Source organism: Convolutriloba macropyga, chromosome 7 (assembly GCF_964194025.1).
Source record: "Convolutriloba macropyga chromosome 7, txConMacr16.3, whole genome shotgun sequence".
NCBI lineage: Eukaryota > Metazoa > Xenacoelomorpha > Acoela > Convolutidae > Convolutriloba > Convolutriloba macropyga.
The window spans coordinates 51465225-51490927 of record NC_134474.1 but is presented as its reverse complement, the minus strand read 5'-3'; the positions used below and the strand labels follow the sequence as shown (position 1 = coordinate 51490927).

Sequence of the window (25703 nt, the reverse complement as noted above, 5' to 3'; positions counted from 1 at the left end):
AGAAAGTGAGGGAGGAAAGTGAGAAAAGAAAGTGAGAAAAGAAAGTGAGAAAAATAGTGAGAAACGGAAGTCAAAAAAAGAAAGGAAGAGAAAGTGAAAAGACAAAGTAAGAAAATAAAGTGAGAACAGAAAGCTAGAAAAGAAAGTGAGAAAAGAAAGTGAGAAAAGAAAGCGAGAAAAGAAAGTGAGAAAAGAAAGTGAGAAATGAAAGCGAAAAAAGAATGAGAAAAATGAGAAAAGAAAATGAGAAACGAATGTGAGAAAAGAAAGTGAGAAAAGAAAGTGAGAAAACAAAATGAGAAAAGAAAGTGAGAAAACAAAATGAGAAAAAAAAGTGAGAAGAAAACGACGAAAAGAAAGTGAAGAGAATGAGGAAAAAAGTGAAGAAATGAAAGAGAAAAGAAAGTGAAAAATGTGAGAAAAGAAAGGAAAAAACTGAGAAGACAGAGTGAGAAAACAAAGCGAGAAAATACAGTGAGAAAACAAAGTGAGAAAACAAAGTAAGAGAACAAAGTGAGAAATGAAAATGAGAAAAGAAAGTGAGAAAAGAAAGCGAGAAAAGAAAGTGAGAAACAAAAACAAAAAAAAGTGAGAAAAGGAAGTGAGAAAAGAATTTGAGAAAAGAAAGTGAGAAAAGAAAGTGAGGGAGGAAAGTGAGAAAAGAAAGTGAGAAAAGAAAGTGAGAAAAATAGTGAGAAACGGAAGTCAAAAAAGAAAGGAAGAGAAAGTGAGAAGACAAAGTAAGAAAATAAAGTGAGAACAGAAAGCTAGAAAAGAAAGTGAGAAAAGAAAGTGAGAAAAGAAAGCGAGAAAAGAAAGTGAGAAAAGAAAGTGAGAAATGAAAGCGAAAAAAGAATGAGAAAAATGAGAAAAGAAAATGAGAAACGAATGTGAGAAAAGAAAGTGAAAATAAAAATGGAAAACAAAGTGAGAAAAGAAAGTGAGAAAAGAACGTGAGAAAAGAAAGTGAGAAAAGAAAGTGAGAAAGGAAAGTGGGAAAAAAATGAGAAAAGAAATTGAGAAACGAATGTGAGAAAAGAAAGTGAGAAAAGAAAGTGAGAAAAGGAAGTAAGAACAGAAAGCGAGAAAAGAAAGTGAGAAAAAAAAGTGAGAAAAAAAGTGAGAAAAGAAAGCGAGAAAAGAAAGTGATAAAAGAAAGCGAAAAAAGAAAGTGAGAAAAGAAAGTGAGAAAAGAAAGTGAGAAACGAATGTGAGAAAAGAAAGTGAGAAAAGAATTGAGAAAAGAAAGTGAAAAAAGAAAGGAAGGAAAAGTGTGAAAACAAACTGAGAAAACAAAGAGAGAAAAGAAAGTGAGAAAAGAAAGTGAGAAAATAAAATGAGAAAAGAAAGTGAGAAAACAAAATGAGAAAAGTGAGAAGAAAACGACGAAAAGAAAGTGAAGAGAATGAGGAAAAAAGTGAAGAAAAGAAAGAGAAAAGAAAGTGAAAAATGTGAGAAAAGAAAGGAAAAAACTGAGAAGACAGAGTGAGAAAACAAAGCGAGAAAACACAGTGAGAAAACAAAGTGAGAAAACAAAGTAAGAGAACAAAGTGAGAAATGAAAATGAGAAAAGAAAGTGAGAAAAGAAAGCGAGAAAAGAAAGTGAGAAACAAAAACAAAAAAAAAGTGAGAAAAGGAAGTGAGAAAAGAATTTGAGAAAAGAAAGTGAGAAAAGAAAGTGAGGGAGGAAAGTGAGAAAAGAAAGTGAGAAAAGAAAGTGAGAAAAATAGTGAGAAACGGAAGTCAAAAAAAGAAAGGAAGAGAAAGTGAAAAGACAAAGTAAGAAAATAAAGTGAGAACAGAAAGCTAGAAAAGAAAGTGAGAAAAGAAAGTGAGAAAAGAAAGCGAGAAAAGAAAGTGAGAAAAGAAAGTGAGAAATGAAAGCGAAAAAAAATGAGAAAAATGAGAAAAGAAAATGAGAAACGAATGTGAGAAAAGAAAGTGAGAAAAGAAAGTGAGAAAACAAAATGAGAAAAGAAAGTGAGAAAACAAAATGAGAAAAAAAAGTGAGAAGAAAACGACGAAAAGAAAGTGAAGAGAATGAGGAAAAAAGTGAAGAAATGAAAGAGAAAAGAAAGTGAAAAATGTGAGAAAAGAAAGGAAAAAACTGAGAAGACAGAGTGAGAAAACAAAGCGAGAAAATACAGTGAGAAAACAAAGTGAGAAAACAAAGTAAGAGAACAAAGTGAGAAATGAAAATGAGAAAAGAAAGTGAGAAAAGAAAGCGAGAAAAGAAAGTGAGAAACAAAAACAAAAAAAAGTGAGAAAAGGAAGTGAGAAAAGAATTTGAGAAAAGAAAGTGAGAAAAGAAAGTGAGGGAGGAAAGTGAGAAAAGAAAGTGAGAAAAGAAAGTGAGAAAAATAGTGAGAAACGGAAGTCAAAAAAGAAAGGAAGAGAAAGTGAGAAGACAAAGTAAGAAAATAAAGTGAGAACAGAAAGCTAGAAAAGAAAGTGAGAAAAGAAAGTGAGAAAAGAAAGCGAGAAAAGAAAGTGAGAAAAGAAAGTGAAAAATGAAAGCGAAAAAAGAATGAGAAAAATTGAGAAAAGAAAATGAGAAACGAATGTGAGAAAAGAAAGTGAAAATAAAAATGGAAAACAAAGTGAGAAAAGAAAGTGAGAAAAGAACGTGAGAAAAGAAAGTGAGAAAAGAAAGTGAGAAAGGAAAGTGGGAAAAAAATGAGAAAAGAAATTGAGAAACGAATGTGAGAAAAGAAAGTGACTAAAAAGTGAAAGAGAGGAAGGAAAAGTGAGAAGACAAGGTGAGAAAAGAAAGTGAGAAAAGAAAGTGAGGAAAGTGAAAAAAAAATTGGAAAAGAAAGTGAGAAAAGAAAGTGAGAAAAGAAAGTGAGAAAGGAAAGTGGGAAAAGAAAGTGAGAAAAGATAGTGAGAAAAGAAAGTGAAAAAAAAGCTAGGAAGTGAAAGTGAGAAGACAAAGTGAGAAAAGAAAGTGAGAAAAGAAAGCGAGAAGAGAAAGTGAGAAAAGAAAATGAGAAAAGAAAGTGAGAAAAGAAAGTGAGAAAAGGAAGTAAGAACAGAAAGCGAGAAAAGGAAGTGATAAAAAAGTGAGAAAAGAAAGCGAGAAAAGAAAGTGATAAAAGAAAGCAAAAAAAGAAAGTGAGAAAAGAAAGTGAGAAAAGAAAGTGAGAAAAGAAAGTGAGAAAAAAAGTGAGAAACGAATGTGAGAAAAAAACTACGAAAAGAAAGTGAAGAAAAGAGAATGAGGGAAAAAAGTGAAGAAATGAAAGAGAAAAGAAAGTGCGAAAAGTGAGGAAAGAAAGGAAAAAACTGAGAAGACAGAGTGAGAAAACAAAGCGAGAAAACAGTGAGAAAACAAAGTGAGAAAACAAAGTGAGAAAACAAAGTGAGAAAACAAAGTAAGAGAACAAAGTGAGAAATGAAAATGAGAAAAGAAAGTAAGAAAGCAAGAAAAGAAAGTGAGAAACGAAAACGAAAAGTGAGAAAAGGAAGTGAGAAAAGAATTTGAGAAAAGAAAGTGAGAAAGGAAAGTGAGAAAAGAAAGTGAGAAAAGAAAGTGAGAAAAAAAGAGAGAAACGAAAGTGAAAAAAAGAAAGGAAGGGAAAGTGAGAAGACAAATTGAGAAAAGAAAGTGAGAACAGAAAGCTAGAAAAGAAAGTGAGAAAAGAAAGCGAGAAAAGAAAGTGAGAAAAGAAAGTGAAAAATGAAAGCGAAAAAAGAATGAGAAAAATGAGAAAAGAAAATGAGAAAAATAGTGAGAAACGAAAGTGAAAAAAAGAAAGGAAGGGAAAGTGAGAAGACAAAGTGAGAAAAGAAAGTGAGAACAGAAAGCTAGAAAAGGAAGTAAGAACAGAAAGCGAGAAAAGAAAGTGATAAAAAAAAGTGAGAAAAGAAAGCGAGAAAAGAAAGTGATAAAAGAAAGCGAAAAAAGAAAGTGTGAAAAGAGAGTGAGAAAAGAAAGTGAGAAAGGAAAGTGGGAAAAGAAAGTGAGAAAAGATAGTGAGAAAAGAAAGTGAGAAAAGAAAGTGAGAAAGGAAAGTGGGAAAAGAAAGTGAGAAAAGATAGTGAGAAAAGAAAGTGAAAAAAGCTAGGAAGTGAAAGTGAGAAGATAAAGTGAGAAAAGAAAGTGAGAAAAGAAAGCGAGAAGAGAAAGTGAGAAAAGAAAGTGAGAACAGAAAGCTAGAAAAGGAAGTAAGAACAGAAAGCGAGAAAAGAAAGTGATAAAAAAAAGTGAGAAAAGAAAGCGAGAAAAGAAAGTGATAAAAGAAAGCGAAAAAAGAAAGTGTGAAAAGAGAGTGAGAAAAGAAAGTGAGAAAGGAAAGTGGGAAAAGAAAGTGAGAAAAGATAGTGAGAAAAGAAAGCGAGAAGAGAAAGTGAGAAAAGAAAGTGAGAAAGGAAAGTGGGAAAAGAAAGTGAGAAAAGATAGTGAGAAAAGAAAGTGAGAAAAGAAAGTGAGAAAGGAAAGTGGGAAAAGAAAGTGAGAAAAGATAGTGAGAAAAGAAAGTGAAAAAAGCTAGGAAGTGAAAGTGAGAAGATAAAGTGAGAAAAGAAAATGAGAAAAGAAAGTGAGAAAAGGAAGTAAGAACAGAAAGCGAGAAAAGAAAGTGATAAAAAAAGTGAGAAAAGAAAGCGAGAAAAGAAAGTGATAAAAGAAAGCAAAAAAAGAAAGTGAGAAAAGAAAGTGAGAAAAGAAAGTGAGAAAAGAAAGTGAGAAAAGAAAGTGAGAAACGAATGTGAGAAAAAAACTACGAAAAGAAAGTGAAGAAAAGAGAATGAGGGAAAAAAGTGAAGAAATGAAAGAGAAAAGAAAGTGCGAAAAGTGAGGAAAGAAAGGAAAAAACTGAGAAGACAGAGTGAGAAAACAAAGCGAGAAAACACAGTGAGAAAACAAAGTGAGAAAACAAAGTGAGAAAACAAAGTAAGAGAACAAAGTGAGAAATGAAAATGAGAAAAGAAAGTAAGAAAGCGAGAAAAGAAAGTGAGAAACGAAAACGAAAAAAAGTGAGAAAAGGAAGTGAGAAAAGAATTTGAGAAAAGAAAGTGAGAAAAGAAAGTGAGGGAGGAAAGTGAGAAAAGAAAGTGAGAAAAATAGTGAGAAACGAAAGTCAAAAAAGAAAGGAAGAGAAAGTGAGAAGACGTGAGAAAATAGTGAGAAGAAGAGAAGAGAGAAGAGAAAAGTGAGAAGAAGTAAGAAAATAAAGTGAGAACAGAAAGCTAGAAAAGAAAGTGAGAAAAGAAAGTGAAAAACGAAAGTGAGAGAAGAAAGTGAGAAAAGAAAGCGAGAAAAAGTGAGAAAAGAAAGCGAAAAAAGAAAGTGAGAAAAGAAAGTGAAAAGAAAGTGAGAAAAGAAAGTGAGAAACGAATGTGAGAAAAGAAAGTGACAAAAAAGAGAAAAAAGAGAGGAAGAAAAAGTGAGAAGACAAGGTGAGAAAAGAAAGTGAGAAAAGAAAGTTAAAAGGAAATGAGAAATGAAAGTAAGAAAATAAAGTGAGAACAGAAAGCTAGAAAAGAAAGTGAGAAAAGAAAGTGAGAAAAGAAAGCGAGAAAAGAAAGTGAGAAAAGAAAGTGAGAAATGAAAGCGAAAAAAGAAAGTGAGAAGACAAAGTGAGAAAAGAAAGTGAGAACAGAAAGCTAGAAAAGAAAGTGAGAAAAGAAGTCAGAAAAGAAAGCGAGAAAAGAAAGTGAGAAAAGAAAGTGAGAAATGAAAGCGAAAAAAGAATGAGAAAAATGAGAAAAGAAAATGAGAAACGAATGTGAGAAAAGAAAGTGACTAAAAAGTGAGAGAGGAAGGAAAAGTGAGAAGACAAGGTGAGAAAAGAAAGTGAGAAAAGAAAGTGGAAAGAAAATTGGAAAAGAACGTGAGAAAAGAAAGTGAGAAAAAAAAATGAGAAAGGAAGGTGGGAAAAAATGAGAAAAGATAGTGAGAAAAGAAAGTGAAAAAAAGAAAAAGGGAAAGTGAGAGGACAAAGTGAAAAAAGAAAGTGAGAAAAGAAAGTGAAAAAGAAAGCGAGAAGAGAAAGTGAGAAAAGAAAGTGAGAAAAGAAAGTGAGAAAAAAAAGTGAGAAAAGAAAGCGAGAAAAGAAAGTGAGAAAAGAAAACGAAAAAAAAAGTGAGAAAAGAAAGTGAGAAAAGAAAGTGAGAAACGAATGTGAGAAAAGAAAGTGACAAAAATGTGAAAGAGAGGAAGGAAAAGTGAGAAGACAAGGTGAGAAAAGAAAGTGAGAAGAAAACGACGAAAAGAAAGTGAAGAAAAGAGAATGAGGAAAAAAGTGAAGAAATGAAAGAGAAAAGAAAGTGAGAAAAGAAAGGAAAAAAATGAGAAGACAGAGTGAGAAAACAAAGCGAGAAAACACAGTGAGAAAACAAAGTGAGAAAACAAAGTAAGAGAACAAAAAGAGAAATGAAAACGAGAAAAGAAAGTGAGAAAAGAAAGTGAGAAACGAAAAAGAAAAGTGAGAAAAGGAAGTGAGAAAAGAATTTGAGAAAAGAAAGTGAGAAAAGAAAGTGAGAAAAGAAAGCGAGAAAAGAAAGCGAGAAAAGAAAGTGGGAAAAAAAGTGAGAAAAGAAAGCGAGAAAAGAAAGTGAGAAAAAAAACGAAAGAAAGTGAGAAAAGAAAGTGAGAAACGAATGTGAGAAAAGAAAGTGACAAAAAGTGAAAAAAGAGAGGAAGGAAAAGTGAGAAGTCAAGGTGAGAAAAGAAAGTGAGAAAAGAAAGTGAGAAAAGAAAGTGAGAAAAGAAAGTGAGAAAAGAAAGTGAGAAGAGAAACTGAAAAGAAAGTGAGAAAAGAAAGCGAGAAAAAAATTGAGAAAAGAGTGGGAAAAGAAAGTGACAAAAGAAAGTGAGAAACGAAAGTGAGAAAAGAAAGTGAGAAAAGAAATTGAGAAAAGAACGTGAAAAGAGAAAGGAAGTAAAAGTGAGAAGACAAAGTGAGAAAAGAAAGTGATATAAGAAAAGGAGAAAAGACAGTGAAAAAAGAAAGTGAGAAAAGAAAGCAAGAAAAGAAAGTGAGAAAAGAAAGTGAGAAAAGAAAAAAGAAAATTGGAAAAGAAAGTGAGAAAAGAAAGTGAGAAAAGAAAGTGAGAAAAGAAAGTGAGAAAGGAAAGTGGGAAAAAAATGAGAAAAGATAGTGAGAAAAGATAGTGAGAAAAGAAAGTGAAAAAAAGAAAGAAAGGGAAAGTGAGAAGACAAAGTGAGTAAAGAAAGTGAGAAAAGAAAGTGATAAAAGAAAGCGAGAAAAGAAAGCGAGAAAAGAAAGTGGGAAAAAAAGTGAGAAAAGAAAGCGAGAAAAGAAAGTGAGAAAAAAAACGAAAAAAGAAAGTGAGAAAAGAAAGTGAGAAACGAATGTGAGAGAAGAAAGTGACAAAAAAGTGAAAAAAGAGAGGAAGGAAAAGTGAGAAGACAAGGTGAGAAAAGAAAGTGAGAAAAGAAAGTGAGAAAAGAAAGTGAGAAGAGAAACTGAAAAGAAAGTGAGAAAAGAAAGCGAGAAAAAAAATTGAGAAAAGAGTGGGAAAAGAAAGTGACAAAAGAAAGTGAGAAACGAAAGTGAGAAAAGAAAGTGAGAAAAGAAATTGAGAAAAGAACGTGAAAAGAGAAAGGAAGTAAAAGTGAGAAGACAAAGTGAGAAAAGAAAGTGATATAAGAAAAGGAGAAAAGACAGTGAAAAAGGAAAGTGAGAAAAGAAAGCAAGAAAAGAAAGTGAGAAAACAAAGTGAGAAAGGAAAGTGGGAAAAGAAAGTGAGAAAATATAGTGAGACAAGATAGTGAGAAAAGAAAGTGAAAAAAAGAAAGAAAGGGAAAGTGAGAAGACAAAGTGAGAGAGCAAATGAGAAAAGAAAGCGAGAAGAAAAGGTGAAAAAAGAAAGTGAGAAAAGAAAGTGAGAAAAGAAAGTGAGAAAAAAGTGAGAAAAGAAAGCGAGAAAAGAGAGTGAGAAAAGAAAGCGAAAAAAGAAATAGAGAAAAGAAAGTGAGAAACGAATGTGAGAAAAGAAAGTGACAAAAATGTGAAAAAAGAGAGGAAGGAAAAAGTGAGAAGACAAGGTGAGAAAAGAAAGTGAGAAACGAAAGTGAGAAAAGAAAGTGAGAAAAGAAATTGGGAAAAGAAGGTGAAAAGAGAAAGGAAGGAAAAGTGAGAAGACTAAGTGAGAAAAGAAAGTGACAAAAGAAATTGAGAAAAGAAAGTGAAAAGAGAAAGGAAGGAAAAGTGAGAAGACAAAGTGAGAAAAAAAGCAAGAAAAGAAAGTGAGAAAAGAAAGTGAGAAAAGGAAGTGAGAAAAGAAAGTGAGAAAAAAGTGAGAAAAGGAAGTGAGAAAAAAGTGAGGGTACCTGTCACGGATTCGAACCCTCACCCCTCAGAATAGCAGTCCTCCATCTTACCAACTGCACTATAACGACTACAAACCACCGTTTCTCACAATTGCTTATACCGTATCAATAACATATTTCAGATTGAGAGCATTTGAGATCACACAAAAGTCAAAAAGTAAAGCGTGAAAAACTCAGTTGAAATCTAAGAGTGTTCTAGAATAGCGCAGAATCTGTAAAGCTAAAACTTTGCAGAAAAACACACGTTTACAATAAGAACTTCAAACTTAGTTCGAGAGCATTCAAGAAACACGTAGTACCCAGGACAGTAAATCCTCCCTCTTGCATACTTTTAAGCCCACTTAGCCTCGTGGTAACTGCACCTGACTAACAGTCTTTTGTCCCGGGTTCGAGTCTCACCCATCTACTTTGAGCCTTTTAGGTCATTGACCTCTCTCGATATGTTCGCTTAAACATGCTGCTCTTAAACATGCACTTCGAGGGGCCCCTTAAACATGCAAAAATTTGGTCCCACTTTAGAGCTCACGCGTTTAATATATAGGATTGGGCATAAAAGTCCATAATTGGTCCATAATTCAGTAGTTCGGTTGTGATAGATTCATATCAAGTCCCACGGGCCGCTGAGGCTTGGCCATGGCCCGCGAGGCATGGCCAGATGCGGAAAAATACGGTACGACCACGGATAGACTAGTTGCTGAAAAAAAGCTGCGGTATAATTGTCCGCTTACGAAATAGTGTTTTAAATTGGCCAATCACAGCTTCAGAATAAGTTTTATTGCTCATTTTACTTAAATTGTCGGCTAAATTTCTCATTTTTTGGTTGTCGGCTAAACGCCCTGTCGGCCAATACGGCGGCCACCGTCTCGCGGGCCACGGCCATGCCTCAGCGGCCTATGGGACTTGATATGAATCTATCACAACCGAACAAATTATCATGACCGAACTTGTTATTCTCAAAATAACATTTGCGCGTTCTCAAATCTGATTGGTTAATATCTCCTTTTCGGCTAATATTCCATTCGGCTAATTTTCCTTTCGGTTAATATTCACGGCACCAACAATCACAACGAATGTTCTAGCGCCATGTAATAGTTATGTAATCTATCAGAAATAATAAATTAACCGTTACAATCAACACTGCGCATAGTATTATAGTGCATAATGTATTCCAATTCATCGGCTTGCTTGACCACACCTCCGCAGACAGTTCAATCCCTTAATATAAACCGACTAACACCAGACAAATTGCACTGACATGACCGTTGGGGATATTTAGTTCAGACGCAGGCTGTAACCTAAATAATTTTTAATGGGTGTGCTATACTGAAGCATTAAACCACTCAGCTATCAGTGCCTTGTGATAGCTTACCCTACAAACTTATATTCTGAATAAGAGCAATTTAGGTCCAGCAAAAATCAAGAAGTCAAGCGTGAAAAAGTCACCACAGAAGTGAAATCGAAAAGACTGCTCTAAAACAAAACGACCAATCGAAAATTTTGCATGAAAAACATAGCAGGTAGAACACTGGAAACGACTCAAAGAAAAAACGCGAAAAAAGCCGCTCCACCAATACTCGTCTTCGAGTCGAAAAAAAAAGACTAACACGTTTACAATAATAGATTCAACTTCGTTCGAGCACAGTTAATCGCCAAATTATAATCCCGAATTCCTGCGAGACAATTTTGCGAAAAGAAACCAAATCGGTTAGGACAAAAAAGGCAAAAAAGACCGGGTAAGGCAGGGCAAATCCAATTGCTTCAACCTGTTTGAGATCAATCCAAATAACATCCAAAGTGGGTACCTAGTAATGTAGGCCACAAACTCCTCGTCCAAGAGAAGTCTGCATTTCTCGACGACTGCTCCATTCTTCAGTGCTAGTCGCACGAAAGATAACACTAAATGTACATGTGTATGTCTCAATCCCTGCATGAAACCCACAACTTGCAATCTCTTTTCGACAACCAAATTGAACAATTTAACCAGGTCTGTTGTACTAAGCGTGGTTGAGCCTGTATCTTGATTCACTTCCGTACTGACGCTGTTTTTCAACTTGGGCAAGAAAGCGGCAAATAAAGCTTGTTCTTTCGATGCTTGTTCACAGGGTTGGATATGAGGTGATACGTTAGGGGTAGCGGAATTGACATTTGCATCAGTCGTTGTTCCACAATGCCCCAATAAGCAGTGTTCTGGGAGAGCTAATATGCTTGCTATAAGGGATTCCATGTGGAACGTGATCAATTGTATTTCACATATTAACAATTATATCTACATGTCTGCTCATTTCACCTGAAAAGAACTATCAAATTCGCATTTGATTTTCAAAAATACAGGATATTTTAGTGAATGATCACTTCAGAAGAAACACGTGCATGATACGTTTTTGATGTTCAGGCTTCAATTTCTTTAATCTTAATTTGACGTCCTGATTTCGCATGATTTGATTTCTAGCTTTCTTTCAAAAGTTTTCAGAAAATTTCACGGCAGAAACCAAGTCTGTGAATTCACTGTTCACAAATTAATCTTATAAGCAAGTGGCTCAACAATGGTGGCCCCGAATCAACGAATTATAACTCAACTTTGTGGGATACAAAATTGCAGACATTTAAAACATAGCCGGCAGATTGCCGGAAAATAGCCGCAATAGACGCTTGAGGCCTTTAATAGACCACTAGACTTTTTGGGTTAGATCCGGTCTGTCATTTTTATGAGAGACATACGCTCTATAAGGAAAAAAACCCTAAGGGAACTTTTTCAAAAATAATATTCGAAACCATAAACTTAAGACTCTAATACTCAAGAAATAGGGAAAATACGTTTGGCAATGCTTAGATGCACACTATTGATCTTTAACTAGTAAATTGTCATATAAATTAAAGTTCATTAAGTGATTTCACAAGTCATTTTTTAAGTGAGGTAAATTCCCAGTAACTTCACCACTCTAAGTACTTGGAGGACTACCAAACGCGGCTAAGGGCCTCTAATGAAACGTGATGCCCGCTGAGCTTTACCTGCTTATCCCGTTTTGAAAGCTCAAAGTCATGAGAAGTCATCAAAGTCATGAAAGTCAGGTAAGACAAAACAAAAATCTGTTCGACGGTAAAAAAAATTAGGAGCGCAATAATAGCCGCCTGGAATTGCTGACGCGGCTATTAAAAACTAAAGTAAAGACAGGGAGCACCTTTGAATTCTTTTTCAATACCGTATGTTCATGTCTAAATAACTAAAAATTTATGCTAACTTCATAACAATTTACACCAGAAACTGCAAACCACCCACAAACACGAAAAAATAGGAAAAATTACAGTTCAGATAACAAAAGCCTAAGGAGAGAGAAAGAGAGAAGAAAAACATCAGAAAACAATTTCAAGAGGAAAGAATGGTTTCAAACCAAGACAAAAAATAATTTTTGCAAGCAACTTTTTTCTCAAGTTCTATCTTTCTAAAACGAAAAAAGAACAAAAAAGTAAAAGGGGTCTCAATCCTAAGTAATCTATATTTCCCATAAGCCTATGTATCAGAAGACATCAAGAGCTACCTCTGAAAACGGAAAAATTTCACAGTATCTAAAAACTCATGAATTTGGAAAGAATCATAATTGACAACAAGTTTATTGCTTAATAACTATCATAGCAAAACAGAGTTTCGAAAATGAACCCGCCACTTGCACCTTGGTGTATATGGGATGTATATCGGAGCGAAAAAATCAAACAGCAACAACACTACGTCTTAGGAATACAGCACCTCAATGCAAAAATTCTCTACACAATTGTCAAAGAAATCAAAGGCATTTTAATGTCCAGACCCATAACATTGGTTTTTTCGGATAACAACGATGAAGCCTCAACAACCAACAACAACATACCCAGATGACCTAGATTAAACCCTCTTAAAAAAATTGTAAAATTTCAAGACGACTTCAACGATGCTAGCACGCTCTTGGACCACCTCTTGGAAAGACTTCAGAGTAGTACACTTCAGACACGATAACCAGACCAAAATGGAAACAGCACTATGAACAACCGCAAGCACCCGATTGTTTGAGTACTAAAAGAACCTACGCCTGGAGGCATTTGACACCTCGAAAAAACTCATTATGGAGCCGATCGAGTACCAAGATCATATGACCGTCTTTCAACAACAGCTACATTAACTTGCCCCCAAAAAAGATTGTCAAAACTCATATGTGAAAACCTCATTGACAGTTAAGAGCCCTCGACAAAGTAAGGGTAAATACAATCAGAAAAAAATCACAGAATTGTTAAAGTTTCTAACTCTTTTCAATCAGTAATACGTCAGCCTGCATTTGCCATTTTGTAGGCCCAAACGACTGTACAAATTAACAGAAATCCAATTCGTTCGTAACACCAACGCCAGTGTAACATTATCAACTACAACACAGAACGACAACAAAGACCACTTTTTGACAATATAAAATTCTCGAAACAAGTAAACGCAGGCTACCGAACGGGCGACAGCCAAAACAACTATCACATGAAGAACTTGACGCCAGCAAACAAGAAGAATCCATAAAAGTTACAAACTCATGGCCCTCAAGCATCTCACCGGTTATAAGTTATTAGCTGAGTATTCAGATTCAGCGCTCAATCGCACAGTAAAAACTCCTTAATTTGAAAATAGTAATTGACTTAAGCTATATTGCTCAGTAATTATCATCGCAACACGAGTTCGGAAAATGAACCCGCCGCATGCTTCGTGATATAAACTTTTCGAAACAATTGTCACAGAAATCGAAGGCATTTAAATATCCAGACCCATAACATTGGTTTTTTCAGACAACAACGATGAAGCCTCAACAACCAACAACAACATACCCAGATGACCTAGATTAAACCCTCTTAATGAAATTGTAAAATTTCAAGACGACTTCAACGATGCTAGCACGCTCTTGGACCACCTCTTGGAAAGACTTCAGAGTAGTACACTTCAGACACGATAACCAGACCAAAAGGGAAACAGCACTATGAACAACCGCAAGCATCCGATTGTTTGAGTACTAAAAGAACCTACGCCTGGAGGCATTTGACACCTCGAAAAAACTCATTATGGAGTCGATCGAGTACCAAGATCATATGACCGTCTTTCAGCAACAGCTACATTAACTTGCCCCCAAAAAAGATTGTCAAAACTCATATGTGAAAACCTCATTGACAGTTAAGAGCCCTCAACAAAGTAAGGGTAAATACAATCAGAAAAAATTCACAGATTTGTTAAAGTTTCCAACTTTTTTCAACCAGTAAACAAGAAGAATCCATAAAAGTTCCGAACTCATGGCCCTCAAGCATCTCACCGGTTGTAAGTTATTAGCAGAGTATTCAGATTCAGCGCTCAAACGCTCTCCTTTTGTCTCGGAGTTCCTGATTTGACTTCCCGATTCGCAAGATTTGATCTCTAACTTTGTTGCAGATGACTTTACCGCGGAAACCAAGTGTTTGAATTCAATATATTCAATAGAAGAAAGTTGTTGGTTAACTGACGTGATTTGATAAAGATACAATGCACTAACTTTAAACATAAACAAGGAGATTGGGCTCGAAAACTAAAAATGTCACTATAGTCAATTGATACGGCTCCTTATATAGGCCGATGGCAGCGTTGATTACGGTAAAATGGCAAATTATCTTCTAAAATAACGTGGGTCCAGAAATTTTGATCAGGATTTTTCAAAAGATTCGAAAAGCGGACAAAATTCCTAACATATGTATCTCAATTGATACTATAGCATTCTTTAAACATACCCGGTAAGTTGCCAGAAAATAACTGTCTTTGATTCCCATAACCACGATTGGGATTGAAAACATAGCAAATAAAGAACAAATCATAGATTTTTGTACAAAAAAGTGCAAACCATTTCGATGTCATTTGGTAATTTTGTAATTGAACATACTACTGCTTGTGAGAGGAAACAAAGGCTATTATCAATACCAATAAGCATTAGAGATTGTAACTAAGACTTAATTCTTTCTGATTTAGTTTTTAATACTGACTGCGTTCTTTTTGAATTGCTTTTTCGAGCAAATTTGTTTAAAAAATCCCGTATCTATTTCTCATTTCGTTTTTTTATACTGACTCTGTTCGTTTGGAATTGCTTTGTCAAGCAGATTTTGTTTAAAATCACTTTGAGCAGAATGAGAGATGAGTGAATCTAGCCTAGAGAAAACAAAGATTTCACTCAAAATAACAAAAGCGGCAAAATGAGGTAAAGCGAAACAACCCTTTGTTCGAATAAGTGAAAAATATAGCACGACAACTCCTGAACAACAATCAAAAGAATCAACGAAGGGCCTGACAATGAAAAATGTACAGCACCAACAATCCAAGAGACTCAAAAAAACTTCTGAGTCCATATGCGCGAAAAATGAACAAAAAACCATTAGAGGATCTCTTTTTGCAAGATTTAGTGCTTTAAGAATCCCTATAACTGAACAAAACTTACTGATAATATTGACTAGGGGTCCTTAGAGTGAGTACAAATTGAAACCTTATGCAAATCTTTGCGAGACAAAGCAATAAAAGACAAAAACCGAAGAAAATTGGCTAAACCGAAATTGAAATCTAGTGGCACAAAACAAGAAAACCTCATAACTACAACCCAAAATTTTAACCAATGCATATCATCAAACTTTAAAAGTGATAGAAAGAACATTTCGCTGGGATTAAAATTAGGCCGAACTAAAAGGTCAATAAGAATTTATGGTTGTTCTGGAGACTAAGTAAAAAGCCCACAACAAAAACAATTTAGACAAAATCAAATTTTATTTTCCAAAAAGCAGGTGTCATAATCCTACACGATTGAAATGAAACTATTGCTGCGAACTCGAGCTATTCTACAGATTCACCTATTGCTCATTAGCAACTGATGACAACTGCCATTAGGTGATAAAACAGTAACAAGTACAAATACAAAGTTTTGAAAACGAAAAGCGCACAGGTCAAAGAAACAACAGATAAAAAGTGCAACGATTAATTCCTTTACTTTAGGCAAACTTAGCAACCGAAGAGACTTGTCATTAAAGAGAATAAGAGATAAGAAAACATATTAAAAATGAGAAAACGCTCGCAACAAACTATCATAAATGGATGTCTTTCTGGTGATGTTAAAGTAAAGACGGGTGTTCCAAATTTTAAATGGTTATTAAACCGAATAATAATAATGATAATAACACTCAAAACAAATGACCAGAGCAAATAGTGTCTAAATCTTCAAAACAAATAGCAATAATTTCAAACAACTAGTTAGGTTAATTTAGGCCTCAATAGAAACAATGATAATGTCATTATTGATACTAGATGATTAGACAACAGGGATATTATTAAAAAAATGGCAAACATCGAATTTTCATAAATATTTTATGAGAAAGACTAACGTCAAAGTTAAGAAAAGCATTAGCTGCCCGTCAATGAGTTTAGTCAATTTCAAACAGGCGCCATTAGAAAACATAGGTATCATATTAATAGCAATCAAGACAAGAAACACTTAAAACAGCAGTCAAATTGCCCCACGTGAAAAAATTCGCATTCAAAAACCTAAGTTCTTCAAATACCAATTTCTCACTCCACTTTAATGGTGCTTTAAAATCACGCCTCAAACCTACTCAATTATTTGTTCCCTTTACAACTACAGCGTGATTCGAATCACCGTTCTAATTGACTTCTCACTGACGTAACAACCGAAAAATGTGAACAGATCATAAAAAAGACAGCACACCAATACAATCCAAATACTTTGGATTGAAAAAATAGGAGCACTGTAATAGCCGGCTGAGAAGATTCGAAAGGCTACTAACAATATTAAAGCATTGAATATTACTAAGCAGCAGCCAAGAACACAGTTCTTTCGCTGTCGGGTTGAAACAAGAACAGACCAGCGTCTGACAAATTGCAAAGACTCCGACCACGGAAGTATTAACCCCTCGGCTATCAAATCTTGTGAACACTGTTCTTACAGCCGAGTTTTTCTTTGAGTTAAATGATAACATTAATAACCACAAAGGCAAAGTTTTGAAAATAAGCGCACAGGTCAAAGAAACAACAGTTAAAAAGAGCAATAATTAATTCCTTTAATTTAGGCATACTTAGCAACCGCAGAGACTTGTCATTAAAGAGATCAAAAGATAAGAAAACAAATTCGCCATTAAAAACTGGCAAAACCTCAAGAACCCGATATTTCTTGAACAGAATGAAAGTTGAAGTCAAAGAAAGACAGTCACTAATAAGATAAAACGATAAGACAACCAAAAAAACAATAAATACTCAACTTAACACTATTAAAAATTATCTTTCGAATCGCTCGCAACAATTTACCATAAATGGATGTCTTTTTGGTGATGTTAAAGTTAAGACGGGTGTGCCACAAGGGTCAGTTCTTTGTCCTTTACTTTTTTCTTGTTACATGTTGCCTTTAGAAGATAAGCTGAAAGAATTAGAAATAAACTACCATTTCTACGCAGATGATACCGTTCTTTAGTTTGTGTTCGGTTCGACCCTCAGTCAATGCATGTTTGATAATATTTTGACCTCGATTCAACGTTGGTTCAGCAATGCAAAATTGAAATTGAATGCGGATAAGAGTGAGTATATGATTATTCGGAAATGTAAAATGAACTCTGCCACGCGCTTGATTTTTCGATTGTCACCTTCAACACAAACCTCGTCATACCTGAAGCAGCTACACTGGTTGCCAACGCATTATCTTCAAAATCTTATTATATGCGCATCCCTTTGTACATCAGCTCTGAAACTGCCATTATAATTATCGGATTTAATAAAACGAAACACGACGGAAAAACGAATATTTTTTACAATTTACATGTTCCCAAATTTCGCTCTAAATTTGGAAGACGTTCGTTCTCGCATGCCGTCGCTGTTGAGTGGAATAAAATTTCTTTCGAGCTGAAACTTATACCATCTGAAAATTTATTCAGGCGAAAACTCAAAAAATATCTGTTTTAATTTTCCTGCACTGTTGAGATTTTAAATGGTGCTTAAACCAAAAATAAAAATAATAGTAATAGTAATAATAATAACAATAACAATAATAGTAATAATAATAATAATAATAATATAATAATAAAAATAATAATAATAATAATAAAAATAATAATAATACTAATAAAAATAATAATAATAATAATAATAATAATAATAATAATAATAATAATAATAATAATAATAATAATAATAATAATAATAATAATAATAATAATAATAATAATAATAATAATAATAATAATAATAATAATAATAATAATAATAATAATAATAATAATAATAATAATAATAATAATAATAATAATAATAATAATAATAATAATAATAATAATAATAATAATAATAATAATAATAATAATAATAATAATAATAATAATAATAATACTCAAAACATATGACCAGAGCAAATAGTGTCTAAATCTTGAAAACAAATAGCAATAAATTCAAACAACTAGTTTAATTTAGGCATCATTAGAAACATTGATAATGTCATTAATGATACTTAAATGATACTAGATGATTAGACAACAGGGATATTATTTAAAAAAGTAGCAAACATCGAATTTTCATATTTTATGAGAACAACTAACGTCAAAGTTAAAAGAAGCATTAGCTGGCCGTCAATGAGTTCAGTAAATTTCAAATAGGCGCCATTAGAAAACATAGGTATCATATTAATAACACTCAAGACAAGAAACACTAAAAACAGCAGTCAAATTGCCCCACGTGAAAAAAATCGCTTTCAAAAACCTAAGTTCTTCAACCAATTTCTCACTCCACTTTAACGGTACTTTAAAATCACGCCTCAAACCTACTCACTTATTTGTTCCCTTTACAACTCCAGCGTGATTCGAATCACCACTCTAATTGACTTCTCACTGACGTAAAAACCGAAAAAAATTGTGAACAGATCATAAAAAAGACAGCACACCAATACAATCCAAATACTTTGGATTGAAAAAATAGGAGCACTATAATAGCCGGTTGAGAAGATGCGGAAGGCTACTAACAATATTCATGCATTGAATATTACTAAGCAGCAGCCAAGCACACAGTTCTTTCGCTGTCAGGTCGAAACCGGAACAGACCAGCGTCTGACAAATTGCGAAAGACTCCGACCACGGAAGTATTAACCCATCGGCTATCAGATCTTGTGAACACTGTTCTTACAGCCGAGTTGGCTATAGCAACAGACTTAAACTCTGAATGCGCGCAACTCAAATCACTCAAACAATCAAAAAGTCAAGCGTGAAAAAGTCACTCAAGAAGTGAAATCGAAAGAATGTTCTAGAAGGAAACGGTCATGCAAAAATTTTGCATAAAAAAGACACACTTGTTCACAATAATTGCTTCAAATTTCGTTGGAGAGCAATTAACAACAAACTCATAAATCTTTGTAATTAATAGCATCATCTACACCAAATAAAAGCTCAATTACTACAAGTCTGTAGGTTTTTCCAAACCTCCGAGTCTCTCCTTTTATTCCCGATTAGCGTTGTTTCTGTTAGGTCCACGACTAGGATGGTAGACAACAAGAGAATGGGACACTACGTCATACGCAGTCCGATTGTTATACATCATGACCGTGAACACAAGAGGGAAAAAGAACGTCATGGCCATGTTTTTGATTATTGAGCGGATGAGAGCACGTCCATAGCCGAGATTGCGACACCCAGTTACTAATGCCTCTTCCGGACCTAAAACATTCTTAAATTCAATCAATGCTAAGTACATAAACCATGATTCCCAGCTTTCAATTTTCATGGCGGTGAAGCATCAACTACAGGCGATCGAATTGCTCTCGAATGGCTGGAGAGGACGTAATTCCATTGTAGTCTACGTGCTTTAGCGTGGGACGCGGCAGAGGGGATATAAATTTGCTAAAGGAGATTGTCACGCCCTTATTTCGTGCCTCATAGTTACGTGATCTTTTCCTTAAATAAAGCTCTAATTATCCTTAAAAAAGTGCTATAATTTGATTCATAATTAGATAAGTAGGCCATATTTGGTCCGTATTTTACAACTGCGCCCTCTAATTTATTTATACTTATTGAAAACAACCGCAGAATGACAGATTAATGATGAACATATTACGTACAAGAAAGTATTAAAATTTACCTCTAAGTTCGATAAGATGAAATTGTATAATTGGTAAATACTGTAAAAAGAAAACACGTACTTCGTGAAGAAATTACGCTGATAAAGTAGGTGCTAATACGGAAATCCATATGTAACTAACCAACAAAGAAACGTACAGCCGGAAATTCCCTACTTGAAGATCAGTAAATATTTACGAGGGACCAAATCAGCTCGAGGTGCGAAACTGCCAAATCAACAATCACCAGAACACCCGAGAACCAGTCAGACAACCAGTTCAAAATTAATCTGACAATTGCTGATTCCAAACCAAATGAACATTTTTCAATGAAAACCTGTAGCAAAATCTAAAGGTATCTCAAAAGCATTTGAAAAACACCACCGACGTCAAGTACAACTAGAAACTGAGTTCAAAAAAGATACTGGCTGTGAATCCATCAAAAAATATTTTGACAGTGCCATTTGGAAAAAATCAGACTGAATCGGTTTCCAGTTTCAAATCTCAATGCTTTGATCCTTTTAGTTTAAAGATTCAAATTTATATTCATAGATTCATACTCAATCAACTAAAGATCAGTGTAAACACCGGAAACGACAAAATAGGAAATCTTACTCGGAAACGATATAAAACCTAAGCGCTATCATTTACCTTCAAAAGAACACAACAACCTGAAAAGCAACATGGACCAAAACTCACCAGAGCCAATGTTAGACGTGGGTTAGGACTCATATTATCCAATGAACTCTTGAAGTGAAAAACCAACTTTAGAACTTAGTGGAAAAAATAGAACATGAAACTTCGAAAATTTGCCTTGACTCGAGATAGATCCTCCTAGTCCTGAGACGTTACAAAGGAATGAAACATCTGCTCAGCTTATACATGGATATGCACGACATCCTAATGCCACATGCCCTAGAATCCAGGACCCAAAACGACAAACAAACGGAGCATGCGATATCACGTTAAATTCACAATGTAAAATCCTGTTTAAAATGATGAATGGGCAAAGTGAACAGATTTCATGAGGGACTCAGTTTACTGATTTTTACGGCAAATAGCCCACATTCAATCTCCGTTTTCTCGGTAAATGAGCATTTCAGCTCAACGTTATTTAGATATATTAATGTTCTGATGATTATGCGTCGATTGATATAAACAAACGGTCAATATTAGACTTGCTTAAACGTGCAGTTTCCCCTGTAAAAAAAAAACAATTTAAGAAATGCCCCTCCTCATCACTGGGTAAAAACCGGCTGGTCCGGGGCCCTCCCAGCACTACTTCTTTATAAACATTTCGTACCTTTCAAATCAATAAAAAATGAAAATATTACACACAATTAATAGCTGAGAAAACTGTAAAGCAAAAGCTAGACAAGTCAAGAAAACAAACAACTAATGCTGAATGCAGATGCGTCAAACCAATAACCTCTCTTCTTCAACAAAAGCTCCCATTGAAGCTTTAACAATTTCGCGCCTCGAATGCAGAGGATGGAGATCCTTGGGAAAGGGAAGCTGATTTTTGTCCTGAGCTATAACACGTCAGCGTAGCTGTCACCCTTTTGCGCAGATGCAAGTTCCAATGCCAGTTGTTTCACCGCTTTTGAAACCGATGTGCCAGCTCCACCATTGCACGCGAACAAACAAGCTGACAAAACGTTGCTTTGTCAACATCAATTATTCTTTGTTCCTATTTGTTCTTTTTAATAGATTCGTGATACTTGCATCAAAGTATGTTTTGTTAAACCCGGATACCCAAAATCGGTTGGCTTTAATCTCTAATCTTGCATCATCAACTTCGTTGATTTAAGAGCAAAGACATCCCCTTTCAAAGGCTGAAGATGAGGTTCGGTCTCAATATCATGACAAACATCACTTAACAGGTTCACAAAAGAATCGCGAAGTTCACTATGTCTCACGCGGGTGTATCATCATTTCGGTCAATGGAGGCCTTCTGCCACAGTGAATTTTTCACGGCAGGTGCATAACGATGGCATCTTTACTGGGCCCGAACCATAGCGAAGGGCAATGACATCACGAAAATCGCTTCGGGCACGGAAAAAGATACAGGATAAGAAAGTTGAACCGATCGTTCGTATTCTTTAAAACGGGCGTCAGGCTTAAGGATGTTCAGGCCTCCCTCCCCTATTGGCAACGAAAAGATTCCAGTATTTTTGATTGTAGACCGGATTCTTTAGAAGAATTGGTAAAGCTCAACGTTGATTGATTTCTCACATTCTGTTAACAGGTCTTAAAATTAGGGATTGTCACGAGCTAAGAAGTTCAATTTATGCCCAAACCAAGAAGTGAACAATTAATAAATACTTTGAGGGGAAACATTGGCGCGGAAGACCAGCTTTTTCAACAAAGATTTCTCCTCTCATGATCTCTACTAATTTCTCTCTTTTTTGCATTATCAGAACCTATTACACTGCCTAAAACTCTACAACTGTCAACCAATTTCACTTCGTCACGGAAACAAAAATCGGTTCTTTGTTAAGAGAACAGATCTTTCATGACATCAAAACATGTTCTTTGGTAATAGTATGACAATTGATATGATAGCAGGGTCACGTTTTTTCAAATTTTTTTCAGGTTATCAAGAGAGCCGACATGGTTACCATCGTCCGCATACCATTTTTTGAACTGTGAAGCAATCGCCAAGAAGTTCAATTAAGGGTATCATGGCAATCCCATACATTGACGCAACGGGGTCACCTTGGGTTGCACCATCCTGAGAATATTGTTTGTTTGTTAAAAAAAAACAATTTTAATTTTGATGATTCACGATAAATTACATATGGAATAATAGAGGGAGGGCATAATTTTTCGATGTTTCTTAAGGCAAGGTCACGGTTGAGACTATTGAAAGCATTTTTGCGTACTTAGAGGTCTTGGTACCAGTTTACCATGTCAAAATTAATTCTGTGCGTTTACTTTTGTCAATTGAGCGTGAACAAAGGAATCATACCCAGACTGTCTGCACTTGTACATCCAATAACCCTGATGCCCATCAACAGCTTGCCTGGTGTACAGCCTCCGAGATTGTCCCGTCTACCAGCCAGAAACCACATCTCCAGGAAAATAACAGCAAGTTTACGAATTCCACCGATCAAAATGATCTCAATTAGCTCCTGCATCAAGTTATCCTCTTGTAATAAGCCATTTTCTAAGTTCAACAGTTCCAACTGCAACTCGTCAAACGTGTAGCTGAAACTTAGAGTGCTTCGTGCCAGTTTTATTTTGAATACGTGCAAGAGGAGTATATTTGTGATGAAAAACTTTATTCCAAACACATGCCAAACGTTGCTTTGTCAACATCAATTATTCTTTGTTCCTATTTGTTCTTTTTAATAGATTCGTGATACTTGCATCAAAGTATTTTTTGTTAAACCTGGATACCCAAAATCGGTTGGCTTTAATCTCTAATCTTGCATCATCAACTTCGTTGATTTAAGAGCAAAGACATCCCCTTTCAAAGGCTGAAGATGAGGTTCGGTCTCAATATCATGACAAACATCACTTAACAGGTTCACAAAAGAATCGCGAAGTTCACTATGTCTCACGCGGGTGTATCATCATTTCGGTCAATGGAGGCCTTCTGCCACAGTGAATTTTTCACGGCAGGTGCATAACGATGGCATCTTTACTGGGCGCGAACCATAGCGAAGGGCAATGACATCACCAAAATCGCTTCGGGCACGGAAACAGATACAGGATAAGAAAGTTGAACCGATCGTTCGTATTCTTCAAAACAGGCGTCAGGCTTAAGGATGTTCAGGCCTCCCTCCCCTATTGGCAACGAAAAGATTCCAGTATTTTTGATTGTAGACCGGATTCTTTAGAAGAATTGGTAAAGCTCATCGTTGATTGATTTCTCACATTCTGTTAACAGGTCTTAAAATTAGGGATTGTCACGAGCTACGAAGTTCAATTTATGCCCAAACCAAGAAGTGAACAATTAAATTACATATGGATTAATAGACATATGGAATAATAGCCACCTATGGAATATAGCCACCTAAATTACATATGGAATAATAACCACCTTCTGTCCGTTAATCTTCTCGTGTACAGGAGGAGCTGGTCCATCAGCATCAAAAGACATACAGAGATTGGCTTCTAGGATCAGCGATAAGAAAGAAGATTCATATTCGGACGTGATCACGTACATAAGGACAAAATTAAGTTTCGCTCTTTTACGTAGCTCCATACTCTGCCTCCGTGGCGCGCGCTCCATGCGCAGGCGCCCTGCAGTAGAAGCGTCAATAGGAACCATTGTAGAGGAAGGGAGGCTGTTATGCTAAATGCTTGATATTTTTTCTAATCTTGATTCAAAATCACTGCATATTATACTTTAATTGCTACTTACCATATCTATCTTGTTCATAATTCTGATGCTTTATTTTCTTTATCCTTTGCATCTGATGCTTCAATTTTTGACTACTGTCAGAATTTATAAATACACATAGGAGTTGACTTGCTGCCCCCGAGTTGACCGACTACCCTTTTAGGGGAGGGGCTTTCTCTTAATTGACCCTTTTATGGAATAATAGAGGGAGGGCATAATTCTTCGATGTTTCTTAAGGCAAGGTCACGGTTGAGACTATTGAAAGCATTTTTGCGTACTTAGAGGTCTTGGTACCAGTTTACCATGTCAAAATTAATTCTGTGCGTTTACTTTTGTCAATTGAGCGTGAACAAAGGAATCATACCCAGACTGTCTGCACTTGTACATCCAATAACCCTGATGCCCATCAACAGCTTGCCTGGTGTACAGCCTCCGAGATTGTCCCGTCTACCAGCCAGAAACCACATCTCCAGGAAAATAACAGCAAGTTTATGAATTCCACCGATCAAAATGATCTCAATTAGCTCCTGCATCAAGTTATCCTCTTGTAATAAGCCATTTTCTAAGTTCAACAGTTCCAACTGCAACTCGTCAAACGTGTAGCTGAAACTTAGAGTGCTTCGTACCAGTTTTATTTTGAATACGTGCAAGAGGAGTATATTTGTGATGAAAAACTTTATTCCAAACACAATTAAGAAGTCGATAAACTCAGCAATGATTCGAGTGGTAAACGATGGAATGTCGAAAGTAGTGCTAATTTCCGGAACCTGTGGACGTCTTCGCGGTATATTTGATACTTCCGAGTTTGACCCCCGATCACCTGGACCCGTACTCGAAGGCGGAGGAGGAACTTTATTGCCAGTCACCTTCTCGTATGCATTAATCATGTACTTCATTTGATTTTGCTGCCATAGAGCATTGTACACAGAGCACTCATAGTTCCATTGTTGTAGACTAGCTAGAGCATTTTTTCTGTCACTGGCAACTGACATAATTGATATCTAAAGCCAATTTTGCATTTTAAGCCAAAGTAAACTTAAACTGTAATATCGAATTGATTATCAACTAACTTAGGGAGGTCAAACAAAAATTGGAAAAGTTATTGTCTGGCCTGGGAGAAAAAATTAGTTTCACCCAACGCAACAATTTTGTAAACAAATGCTCTAGAAAAGCAAGTAGCGTTGGGTTAGCGTTGACAAACCGATTGGATCAAATATTTGAATGAACTAGCTTTAGCCAAGCGAACACGCTCCTGATATTAGTGAGAGAGAAATACTTGAATTCAATTTGAAGTATAAAAACGATGCGTTTTATAGCAGCCGCTCGAGCGCAATATTTTACATCTTTAGTTAATTGACCGTGGTACTTGTTTAAAATACAAAGTTAGAAGTTAAATTATTAAGTAGATTAATGCAGAAGAAAAGTTTGTTCAAACAAATGAAGGGTCAATAGAGTGGCTAGCAGGTATAATAGGTTTGGTGTTTAATGAATGAATTTAATCCTCACTTTGGTCAGTACCCAATATCGGTTCTATCACCGTGGTAAAATAACCGAGTCCACAAAGATGTCAGTTTCGTTGATATTGCTCGAAGCCCGAGCTTTGTCTATTCAAATGTCTATTTTGATTTCTCTACACCTGCCAAATTTGTGTCAGCCATAAATCAGGCAATAAATTAAATTTTAAGCTAAATCTTTGACTTCAAACCCCAAGTTTTTAGTGCATCTTTTTATATTATCACTTTATGTATCATCACAGTTTAATGTAGTTGAAGATATAGGTACAAGTATAATAGCGAGGTTAGTACTGAAAAAAGATAGTTCTGAAATAGTTCTGAAGGCGAGGGGGGAGCGGTTAGCATATTACTTGCAGGATGTTTACTATATCTGCGCATGCAATTGTTGTTTAAGCCACTGGCCTGTGCATACCATCATGCCTGTGCTGGTGAAA

The 25703-nt window shown here is 35.3% G+C and overlaps 2 protein-coding genes across 2 annotated transcripts in view; both read right to left on the bottom strand.

Moving 5' to 3' along the window:
- The window catches only part of LOC142343140 (uncharacterized), a 186340-nt gene extending 175733 nt beyond the window's left edge, over positions 1-10607 (bottom strand). Inside the window, exon 1 of the mRNA XM_075394832.1 lies at positions 10102-10607. Coding sequence (XP_075250947.1) covers positions 10102-10523 — 422 coding nt within the window. The 5' untranslated portion in view covers positions 10524-10607. The remainder of the gene's footprint in view (positions 1-10101) is intronic.
- Positions 10608-18681: 8074 nt separating this feature from the next.
- Positions 18682-24780, bottom strand: LOC142343139 (protein FAM8A1-like). The gene is made up of 2 exons (XM_075394831.1): positions 24120-24780; positions 18682-19006 (listed from the first exon to the last, which is right to left on the bottom strand). Exons 1-2 carry the CDS (start codon positions 24745-24747, stop codon positions 18789-18791), a joined length of 846 nt encoding a protein of 281 aa, XP_075250946.1. The 5' UTR covers positions 24748-24780; the 3' UTR covers positions 18682-18788.
- Between the last annotated feature and the right edge of the window lie 923 nt (positions 24781-25703).

Excerpts from the sequence above, each read along its gene's own strand:
- LOC142343139 (XM_075394831.1), bottom strand. The coding sequence starts at position 24,747 with ATGTCAGTTGCCAGTGACAGAAAAAATGCTCTAGCTAGTCTACAACAA. Across the intron at positions 19,007-24,119 it reads TACAAGTGCAGACAGTCTGG|GTCCGGAAGAGGCATTAGTA; the intron begins GTATGATTCCTT and ends AGAATGTTTTAG.